General features: G+C 37.9%; 1 protein-coding gene across 3 annotated transcripts in view; it reads right to left on the reverse strand.

The window, feature by feature from the left end:
* Window positions 1-12,294, reverse strand: part of CPM (carboxypeptidase M) — a 68,695-nt gene that overhangs the window by 38,803 nt on the left and 17,598 nt on the right. For all 3 annotated transcript variants that reach the window (XM_074226103.1, XM_074226104.1, XM_074226106.1), the window contains exon 3: window positions 1,892-1,989. In XM_074226103.1, coding sequence (XP_074082204.1) covers window positions 1,892-1,989 — 98 coding nt within the window. The remainder of the gene's footprint in view (window positions 1-1,891; window positions 1,990-12,294) is intronic.

A 12,294-nucleotide genomic window follows, 5' to 3' on the forward strand; every position in this document is an offset into this window, starting at 1 on the left:
CATGGCTACATGACTAAAAAGGATAGGTAGATTGTGTCATGAGGGATGAATGCTATTTATATAAAAGCTTTGGCTTTTTTTTTTGGTGGGGAGAAGGAAAAGTTAAGCCAAGGCAGGAAATAACATCAGAGCAAATCAGAGATGTTGGAATATGACTGCAACTTAACAGTTCTTGATATAGTATATTTTGTAAGACATTTCATATTGGAGAAGGTTTTTTTTTCCCTATTTACATTTATTACTGGGAACTACCTTTCTCCTACCCATGAATGATTGATGTTGGCAATATAGATCCACCCACTTGAGTCTGATGAACAGAAAGCACTGAAGGTTGCCACATACTTAAAATATTGCGAAGAGAGAGGGGGAACAACTATAGGGAGACACCTTCAATTCCATTGCAAAAGATTGGGTTGGAAAAGATAAGGAATGATGAAATGATGACTGTTCCATAATAGATCCCATCCCTGACAAACTGGAAAAGAACCCAGGTGCTTTGGACTATAAGCCCAAGAAAGCTATATCCTTTTATTAAAGGACATAGAAAATATTCCATGTTGAGTTAGAGGATTTTCCTTTATAAAGGCATTTATCTATTTTGTTCCTAAAACTTTTGATTTCAAACATAATGTGACTATGACTTCTTTGGTGCAACAAGCTGCCATTTGGCAGGTTTGAAAAATTCCCATGTGCTGCTGTCACTGGGCAGCTTCCTAGGGCGTTTGGTGTATGGAAACTATGGATCTTTTCCTCCCAAAATTATTAAAAAGGGAATGCTATCTCAGTGTAATCTCAAAAGGACTTTGCGACTTTGACACAGCTCCTCAGATGAGTAGAAATGACATACAAATAACATCTATGTCTCTTTCTACTAGTCAAGTCAATAAACTTTAATTAAGCACCTACAGGCACTGTACCAAGAGCTGAGAAAACAAAGAAAGGCAAAACTAGTCACTGCCCACATGACATTATAACTCACAATATAGAATCACCTACACACAAGATATGTATCAGATAAATTGGAAGTAATCTTAAGAGGCAAGGCACTAATTAAGAAAGACTTCTTGGGCAAGATCAATAATAGAATAAGAGAACAAGGGATTTGAGAGAAGAGGATAATGTAAAATTAAATTGATTTAAAAAGTGTTAGAGGTAAGAAAGGGACTAAAGGGTAATCTGTGCAGAGGTTAGTCAATAAATACTTATTTTCTTCTAAGCAATGTGCTAAGTGCTGGGTGAGAGGACTAGATGTTATGGTGAAGATGGACAGTAGTTAGAAGTTATAAGACAGGGAAAGATGGAACAATAAAAATTATGATTGGATAAAGGTATTTCAGAGTTGATGAATGGAAGAATCACTGTGGGTAATGGAAAAGATCAGAGGTATGTATAACAATGTCTATGTGCAGATGAGGTAGGGTAGAAGATAAGGTCATAGGAAGTTACTAAGCTAGGGAGTTTGAGTATGTATTAATATTTATGTTGAAGTTGTATAAGACTGAACCAGAAACAACTCATTTAAGGAAGGAAGAAGGGTAGATAATAGTTAGCAGAATCTTGGATTGAGTGATAAATATGCTTTAGATGAATCTCAAAGGATGTAAACAGAATGATGGTTGTAGAGGGAGACCATGGAAGGGTCCATGGTGAGTAAGGGTTATGCCAGCATCTCTATCATGGCCACTGAGATGGGGAATTGAGTAAAAGTGCAATCAGGGATGGAAAGAGTGATGTCATGTTGGAACTGTTAACTCTCTTTGCTTCCTCTTTGGGATTCAGCTTCTTTGTGATTCTAGAACCTTAACAATTCCAAGTATAAGCCAATTGTAGTGGTAAAGCACAAAGAATAAGATTCTCCTTGAGATAATATGTAAATCTAGATCATACATACCTCATCCCCATGCATGTTAGCAATATACTTGAACTCAGGAATCCCAATTCTGTGTTCCCTTGGAAACCGTCCCACAACAAGAACCCACAGGTTTCTACCTTTATAGGGAAGAAAAGAAATTAAGAAATTAATAATAATCTTTCAAAGTAGCAGCTGATAAATAATGAAAAATGTAATACTGGGGGGTGGCTAGGTGGTGCAGTGGATAAAGCACTGGCCCTGGAGTCAGGAGTACCTGGGTTCAAATCCAGTCTCAGACACTTAATAATTACCTAGCTATGTGGCCTTGGGCAAGCCACTTAACCCCATTTGCCTTGCAAAAACCTAAAAAAAATGTAATACTAGGAATAGGAAGTAGAGGGAGGGGGTAACCAAACTCAAAACCTTCCCTGTCCCACCAGAATAAATTCTACACTATTCTACCATTAAGTTCAGATAACTAACGCCTCAATGTTTACATTGTATTTTACCACAAGGCAAAAGTTTTTCATTTTAAAAATAATTTTTTAGTTTTTCAGGATGATGTTTTAAAAGGCATAAGAATTTGGGGGACTCATGGTTAATTTTCAGAAATACACACTTTATAGTGTTTTTTTAGGAGGTGAATGGGGTTAAATGGCTTGCCCAAGGCCACACAGCTAGGTAATTAAGTGTCTGACGTCAAATTTGAACTCAGGTACTCTTGACTCCAGAGCCATTTGAACTCAGGTACTCTTGACTCCAGAGCCGGTGCTCTATCCACTGCACCACCTAGCCGTCCCTACTTTATAGTTTCTTAAGCCAGATCTCATACATTATACTAAGAATATTCCTTTATACAGTCAAATGCTTTCCTCAAAAAACTATGGTTGATTGTAGAAGGCAGATGGTTGTTGGGGAGGCTAAAATGGAAGGAATATGAATAGACAACACCAGTAAACATCTATTATAGGAGGGAATTTTTTTTCACCCAAGTAAACAAGTCTAGAATCCTATTCAATTGTTCATAACACTCCATCTTAGCCTGATGTCGACTACTTTAAATGTTATTATGGAATAATAAATAAGAAGGCAGCTGATATATATATATCTCATTTGATCCCCATCATGACCTTATAAGGTGGCTAGTGTAAGGAGTTGAAAAACCAATTTGGAGATGAGGAAATAAGCATAAAGAGGTTACGGTGACTTGTCCAATGTCATGCAGATAGGTATTGGGACTTGAATTTAGCAGTTTTGGGGGGCCCAGAGTCAGGAAGACCTGAGTTCAAATTCAACCCCAGACACATACTAACTGTATGACCCTGTGCAAGTCATTTAACTGTTTACCTCAGTTTCCTCATCTATAAAATGATGTCACTGAAAAGTTGGACACAACTGAAATGAGGGAACAGCAAAAAAAAAGAAACTTCCAGTTAGTGTTCTTTCCATTTCTACTTTCTCAAAATAAACATCACTGAGAAACTTTAGGTCAATAGACAAGTATAATGTAATATCTTAACTCAAAAGGGTCAGGTTTTAAAATTGGGGACAAGGACTAGAACTGTGATTTCAGAGAACATCAGGGTCAAGAAACTCCTACCATAATGCAGGCCAGCATCTTCTGGGCTATCTCATCTGTAAAGATCCCTATAAGCAACCCCATGTTAATGTTATTTGTTTTTATTCTATTTTTATTCTATTGTTAAATATTTCCCAATTCCATTTCCATCTCATGCTACCTCACTGGGGAGTGTTACTGACTGCAATGTGGTCCACATATTGGACCCCTTAGGCCTAAGGAAATGAGAAATGACATGCTTTGTCCAAGGTAGTCCACTCTGTGTCAAATATGGGGATGTTCAGTCTTCTAAATATAAAAGATAGTCTTCAACTGGTAATTGTTAGACAATTACATATCAAAGCACTAAAAATAATAGGTTTGATTCAAAACCTTCAGTGGCTCAACATTCACTCTGGAAGATCAACTAACTACACAGCACTGGCATTTGTTCTTATTGTTTGGTCATTTTTCAGTCATGTCTGACTCTTCAGAATTCCCCCTTTCTTTGGAGTTTTCTTGGCAAAGAGTCTAGAATGATTAACCATTTCTTTCTTCTCCTCATTTTACAGATGAGTTAATTGAGTCAAACAGGCTTAAGTGACCTGCCCAAGTTCACAACCAGGAAGAGTCTGAGGTCACATTTGAACTCAGGTCTTCCTAACTCTAGGCCCTGTACTCTGGTGGCATTTTTAGGTCTTTTGTAATCTGGCTTCCACCTATTTTTTTCCATACTTGTTTCATATTCATCTCCTTCACCCATTTCTAATCAAGTTGGACTGTTCCCTGAACTTGCTATTCCCCACCTCTCACCTCTTTGTCCATTGTTGGGTGGCACTCCATCCTTGACATAGTACTTACTCCTCCATCCTCATCACCAATTTATAGTTTCCCTGTCTCCTTCAATGCTTGGCTCATTGGGAAACATTCCCTTCCTCCCACAATGGCTAGTGCTTCCTCCTCCAACTATATTGTATTGTATAAGGCTTGTCTTGCTCACTGTGGAATTATAAACTCCTTGCAAACATTGGATGTTTTTGTCTGCATTTTGCCCAGGGAAGTAGGAACTAATTGTATAGCATGTTAAAATCCATGGAGGAGAGTTTTATAGTCTAAGAGCTTACACTAAGCCAGTTTATATAGACTTGGGGTGGGGGGAGAGATGGGGCAATGCCTCTAATTGTTGGATTCTAGGATGAAGAATCAGAGAATGGGTGTTAATCCTGTTTAGCAAGAGATCATTATCTATTTATTAATTTATTTATTAACCAGCTAATGGTCACTGGAGAAAAAAAGTAGAAACCCAAAGGCCTAGTACTGAATTTCTGGGACCAGTTACTAAACCTCATCCCAAACTGATAAGGGGCCCTATTGTATAATAGAAAGATTTTTTGAACTCGACATGAGAGAATTGGATTTGAACCCTACTCCTCTCATACTAATTTTGGGACCATGACCAAATGACAATTTCTTTGAATCTGTTACTTAATCTTTTAAAAGAATATTTTAAGGAAATATATCAACATTTATAATACTGGCTCAAAAGTTTGTTATGAGGTTCAAATTATAATGTATACAACTTTTGCTCTAATGGGTGATATGGGGTTGGAGACTATTTAACCAGAAACGTTGTTGTCTCTTACCCACTCCAAATAGCAGAGTATACTGTAGTTTAAAAGATAGCACACACCATTTTCCATGGCAGATGTTAAACATTAACATGTGTTTCCATAAGTCTCCTTTCTGGAAGGTCATTAAAAATGAAATAGTTACTGACTGAAAACAATTTTTTAAGACCTGTTTCCTCACATGAAAAATGAGGGGAGTTGGACTAAATGATGGTTAAGGTATCTTCTAATTTTAACCTCCTATGACCCTATGATGTAGGGGGCAGGTGAACTTTTATTTATTTTGCATGGTCTGTGACTCTTTACCCCTAAAAGTACCTAGAGATTAATAAACATTTGTTGAACTAAATTGAAATCGATAGAATTTCAGGGACAAGACAGCAGGCGCCAATTTTATCATCACTGGCCCTAAATGAATTGCAAGATGAGAATTTTATTTTGCATAACCTCAATGGCAGGAAGCCGAAGACTGGGGAAAAAATTCAATAAAAGAGATAAGTTTGTAAAGCTGACAAACAGTCTTTCTTGGTAAGAGAAACCACTTTAAGGGTTCCCCCTTCCCTCCCACTTTCTCCCTCTTCTTCTGAGGGCTGGGCCATTCTTGGCCCACTCAACTGGTTTTCAAAGGTCAAAAGTAGGTTAACAGGGTGGAGATTTAAAATCTGAAAGAAGACAATGTTGGAAGGCATTGCCTTCTTTTCAAATGGGCCCTGCTGATAAACAGGTGTGCTGAAAATTTCTCAAGGACTTTTGCTCTCTTCTCTCTACAAAAACAGTTAAACTTTGATTACTGTCATTATGTCTATTCTTCTCGAATCCAATTCCTCTTTCAGGATTTTTTTCCACATAAAGTGACTAAATTCAAAACAATACATAATGATTGGGACAGTCAAAGATGACAAAATCACCCTGAAAATTTTGAGGATATTCATTCAGTCAAGAGATATTTATATGTGTGAGTCAATATGACAATGTGCTAGAAGAATATAATGGAACGACCTATTCTATTGCCCTTACTACTCCTGTAGTGGGACTTGATTCCAACATTATCTCTGCACTTATGCCTCAACTTACTTCCTTATCTGTAAAAATAGGGTCAATAGGGGTGCCATAGAGGATAAAGAGTTACACTTGAAGCTCAGAATACCTGAGTTCATATTCTGACTAGTTGTGGGACTGTGGGCATGTTATGTAACTTTTCTCAGCCTCAGTTTTCCTATCTGTAAAATGGTGATAATAACAGCACCTATGTGACAGGTTATCATGGAGACCAAAAGAAATGATATATGAAAAGAGCTTTAAAGTTATATGTAGGGGCGGCTAGGTGGCATAGTGGATAAAGCACCAGCTCTGGAGTCAGGAGTACCTGGGTTCAAATCCGGTCTCAGACACTTAATAATTGCCTAGCTTTGTGGCCTTGGGCAAGCTACTTTACCCTGTTTGCCTTGCAAAAAAAAAAACCCTAAAAAAGTTATATGTAAATGATATTATCATTTTTACAACTAAAAATTACAGTACCTACTTCCCATGATGGCTGTGAGTTTCAAAACAGATCTCCTACCACTAGCTTATAAACTCTTATAAAGGAATGAGCATACTTGGTATCTAACCCAGTACATTCTAAGATAGTAGGCTCTTATCAGAAATGCTTAATGATTGAACAAATGCCCTTCAGAGTTTATGCAATAATACGTGTTGATATATTATAATAATAAGAATTACTGTTTTTCATTCATATCCAACTCTTCATCACCCCATATAGGGTTTTCTTGGCAAAGATCCTGGGTTTTTTTCCCATAAAGTAAGGCAAATAGAGACTAAGTGACCTACCCAGAGTCACACAATCTTAAAGCCAGAATTGAACTCAGGTCTTCCTGACTCCAGATTTAGTGCGCTATTCATTGACCCACTAAGCTGCCCCTTTATAGTTACTATATAAGACAGAAGGGTTTTCTCTCAGAATAGGTGTTAGGAGTTCAAAGGAAGAACAAATTGAGTCAAAGGTTTCATTGAGGAGGTGGGATCTAAGTGAGGATCCTGGTGATCAGGATCAGGATCAAGATCAGGACATAGTGTGGGTAGCTAGGTGGTACAGTGGATAGAGCACCAAGCCAGGGGGAGGAAGAATCATCTTTTGATAATTCAAATCTGGCTACAGAAGTTTTGTGACTCTGGACAAATCTTTTGCCTCAGTTTGCTCAGTTTCTTCTTTGAAAAAAAAAGGGAATGGCAAATGACGACAGTATCTTTGCCAAGAAAATGCCAAATTGGGGTCACCAAGAGTTGGTCATGAAGGCCAAAAAAGAGACACCAGGAGTTGGACACGAATGAAAAAAATTCAACAAAGAATACAGCATTCTAGGTGAGGGGAAAGGCACATGTGGAATCACAGAAGGAGTTTGTGATTTCTTACCAAAAAGGGTAGCTTCTCAGGTTTATACACTTATCTCTTTTATTGATTTTTTTTCTAGACTTCGGCTTGCTGCCATTGGGATTATGTAACATAAAAATCTCATCTTGCAATTTCATTTAGGGCCAGTGATGATAAAATTGGCACCAGCTGTCTTGTCCCTGAAATTCTATCGATTTCAATTCAGTTCAATAAGGGCTCAGGAGAGGGTGTATAAAACCATTTGGAGCAGAGAATCTATATACAAGGAAAGAATAGTATATAAGATTTAATATTAGTTGAAGTCAGATGATGTAGAGCCTTGAATGCCAGAATAAGGGATTTGGTAGGGGGAAGCCCCTGAAGAATTTTCAGGATGGGAGTATGACAATGATAATATTGGTTTAATAGTATTTTAGGAAGCTTACTTAGAAGAAGGGATTTAAATGGAAGAAGTGCAGCAGATAAGGTGAGGGATAAAGTGATGAAGATGCAATTATTCAGGGTAGCAATGGGAATAAAAACAATGGGGCTGAAATACAGTAGAGGCATGACAAATGCTCAATGGAATTTGGTGACTTTATCATTGGGGAGATGATTGGGGTGGGGAGAAGTAGGAGTCAGTATTTTTTCCCAACCTAGGATTTAGTTTCATGAAATGGAAGAAGTCAATTCAACTTTTTTGTTTGTAATGGCATTAAATGACTTGCCCAAGGTCAGACTACTTGTAAGTATCAAGTGTCTGAGGCCAGATTTGAACTCTCCTGACTCCAGGGTTGGTGCTTTATCCACTGGTGCCGCCAATTCAACTTTTGAAGATAAATTCAGTTGGGTAGAGGGAGGTCAGGGACCTATGCTTTGATTTGGCAGTCAGAGTGAGGAAGCTTTCAGTTGGTTGGGTTTTTTTTTTCAATATTATTGAAGGAGTTAAGGTATCTGGGTGCTTAGTACTTAACTATAAACATCCTCTAAATTTGATGCCCTGAGAAATAAACATGGCAACCATGGATGAGAAGCTTTTTAGGAGTGAATTAATTAAATTTTTGACAAAATATAGCAGGCTAATTTTTAAGTTGGTAATCTTGTATGGCCCTCAAATGATGCTATAAGTGTCCAAATGGCCCTTGGCAGAAAAAAAAAAGTTTCCCTATCCCTACTTTAATGGAATAAAAACACAGGCCTAGAAATGGGGGGCTAGGTGTATTCTAGCAGTTCCTGTGTATTTTCATTAATGATACAACTGCCTTTAAACTAATCAAAATTTGGTATTAGAGTCAAACTTTGTTTTATAAGGAAGAGCATAAAAATTGTCATTCTATAGGCAATTGAGTTATCATAAAGAATGAAAATGCCATCCTCGACACAGAATAATTGACTATAGATATACTGAATATGATATTACCCAAATATGAATCAGGATTTGGGGCTCAATAACCCTTCCACCCCCCCCAAATATTCAAACAACAGCTAATAAATCTCCACCATGTGCAAAACACTGGGAAGACATTTATCATACATGACACAGACTCTCTAGGAGCTCACAATGTAATGGGAGGTGGTGGAGGCTGTGTGGGTGTGTGTAAAATTGCACACAAACAACTACTATGAGATAAAGAGGGAAGGTTTACTTGGAGGTAGGATCCACAACTTTGAAATGAAGAGAAGGGTCCCAGGAAGAACAAATCTATTATAAGCATGGAAGGAGGAAGGTGTGGAATGAGCAAAGACTTGGAGATAGATGAAAAAAGGGATGGAGGAAAAGAAGGGAAGGAAAGAAGCAGTTATCAAATGCCTACTATTTGAGGAAGGAAATGGCACACCACTCTAGTATCTTTGCCAAGAAAACTCCAAATGGGGTTTTGATTGAAAATTTAAAGTTCACTTGTGTCCTTGACTGGACACAGCTCAAGGTAAAGAAAAGAAAATAAATTTTCGTCAAAGGGTTCTTTCTCCAAGAGCAGACATCACTCCTACAAATTACTTAGGCCTGCCAGTATGAAGGTTAGTTATGGAGGATCAAAGAGAGGACAGAGACATATGTAAAAGAGGCCCAGGTCTAAGTCTCAATGTGTGATTGAACAAAATAAATCTTGTTAATTATTAAAAATCAGCGTGGCTATGTTTTTGGCAAGCCTTGGCAGTAGCTGTTCTTTTTTCCCCTTGAATATAACAATAGTTTACATAATAGAATTTCAGATAACAGTAAAGTCTATATATTTTCATAATCATTTAATATTATCAATAATCCAAATAACTTCAAGGTAGTCCTTCCAGGATTATATGAGTTGAAATGAAATGGAGTTGGATTATACCAATCTCCAAGCAGTCTAGGGATTAGTAGGTAGGACCTATAGGCTTGAAATGAAGAGAAGGGTCTCAGGGAGATGGGGTAGGAGAGCTATTATAGCATGGAGGGAGGAGAGAGGAAAGTTGGCATGTCAGTAATTGTATGGGGGTACCTCAATGATTGATGGGTCATGTCAATGACCCTTTAATTTCTTTGTATTTATATTTTGGTAAACCTAATCTTGGGACTGTCAGCTTATTCATGTTATTGATGTCATCATATTCTAGGAACTATTCCACAGAGGGCAGTTAGGTGACCTTGGAATCAGGAGGACCTGAGTTCAAATCTGACTTTGGACTCCTACTAGCTCTGAGAGTCTGGGCAAGTCACTTAACCTGTTTGCCTCAGTTTCCTCGATAAAGAAATAAAATCTTTGCCAAGAAAATCTCAAATGGGGTCATGAAGAGTCTGATGCAACAATGCACATAATATGCTGCCTCTGTCAAAATTGAAGAGGGATTCCTAAAAGATGATTCTGATGTTCCTGTTTGCTCAGATGGAGCTGCTTTCACTCAACTGGTGGCATCAATTCATAGAATGCTACAGTCTACTCATTGTCACAGAATGTTGTGGATAAGGCATGAGTTCAAATCCTGCCTTAGACATTAACTGACTGGATGAACTTAAGCAGGTCACTTTACTACTCTCTGCCTCAGTTTCTTCATCTGTAAAATGAGAACTCAATAACTTTAAAGGTCTCTTCCAGTTCAGATTCTCAGATCCCATGATCTTTAAAGAATATATCTAGTCAGACTCAGGACAGACTGTGGAATAGATAAGATTGGTCTAGGGGTCAACAAACTATTGACTCCAGGGTGAAATCTGGTTGCAGCTGCTGACCCTTAGAGCTGAGAATGATTTTTATAACTTTACTTTGAAAAGAAAAAATCATTCTCAGGTTGTGGGCTTTAAAAAAAACAAATAAAAAAACAAATGAATGGTCAGGTCATTTGACCACTCTTGGGTTAGTCTCCAATACTACATATCTTGGATGGATAAGTAACTGAATAGGATTGTCTTTGGATACCTGCTGCAAATCATGGCTGTGATCTCAGAAGAACCACAGAATAAAAATTTATGAAAAGAAGAAAGGAAAGATGAAAAATGGTTTGAAGGGACCATATTAGAAAATCTTGGGTTAGCCCTAGAACCCTCATTATGATAATGGAAGTCTCCCTCCCTCCCTTCAGGAGGAATTAACCTGCCCATAAGAGAGGAAGGGTAAGTAGTCCTTGAAGACACACTACATATGGGGAGTAGGCATATAAAAATAACTTATTACACATAACTCATATATTTGCTAGTATTTATGTAGGACTTTTAGGCTTGAAAAGTATGTATGTTCTCCTTTGATCATTACAACAACCCTGTCAGATGGGTCCTTTTTATCCCCATAGAATCTGAATTACAGATTTATCTTTATATAGACATACACACACACACACACACACAGAATGGCAGTTAGACTCTTACTAGCTTGTGACTCTGGGAAAGTCATTCACCCTCTTGGACTCAGTTTATTCACCTGTAAAATGAGCTGGAGAAGGAAATGACAAACCACTCCAAAGTTTGCCAAGAAAACTCCAAATGGAGTCATGAAGAGTCATACAACTGAAATGGCAGATCAAAAACACTCTTCTTTCTCACATACTACATATATACATATAGATCCTATTTCTTAATGTGAACTAGGGAATTTTGGGGGGGCAGAGAGGGGAAAATGACATCTTTCACCATCTGTCCCAGGGCTAATAAGTTCTGACATAAGCAAATAGTATTATTATCATAGCTGGTTAAAGTGTTCTATTTAAGGATAACATTGAAAGTTTAATTCCTGTAAAGCCAGTTTGCTTGAGACTAAGGAAAGCTCAAATCCCCAGTAGAAAACTTCATTCCTGCCAACCCTTTCACAAATTCATGCCAATGGTGACAACAAACCCAAGGTAAAAAAGTGTGTGTATGTGGTATTTTTAGCACAATTCATTCTTCCACTCAAGGTAGTTAGGTGGCCCAATGGATAGGGTACAAGGTCCTGGGGAAAAGAAGACCTGAGTTCAAATCTGAATTTAAGACATTTACTAGTCATGTGACCCTGGACAAATCTCTTAACCTTGTTTGCCTCAGTTTCCTCACCCGTGAAAAGATCTGGAGAAGGAAGTGACAAACTCTCCTATCTTTCCTCCAAAAAACCCCAAAGGGGATCACTAAGAGCTGGACATGATTGAACAACAAAAACAACAAAATGGTGATAAATAAAAGCTAACCCTCATGGGGAAATGAAATGATAATGTAAAGCCCTTTGAAAACTTAAATGTTAGTTATGATTGTGATGGATGTAGTCCTCCGACTGCATCTAGAGGAATCAAATCTGAATTTGGATACTGATTGTCTGGGCAAGTCACTTTACCCCCCTGGGCCTCAGTTTCCTCACCTCTAAAATAAGAAGGGGCCCTAGATGGTCTGAGCTTCTTTCTAGTTCTAAATTTATGGTGCTATATATCCAGTGTCACATTGTGAAAC

This window comes from Macrotis lagotis, chromosome 2 (assembly GCF_037893015.1).
Source record: "Macrotis lagotis isolate mMagLag1 chromosome 2, bilby.v1.9.chrom.fasta, whole genome shotgun sequence".
NCBI lineage: Eukaryota > Metazoa > Chordata > Mammalia > Peramelemorphia > Peramelidae > Macrotis > Macrotis lagotis.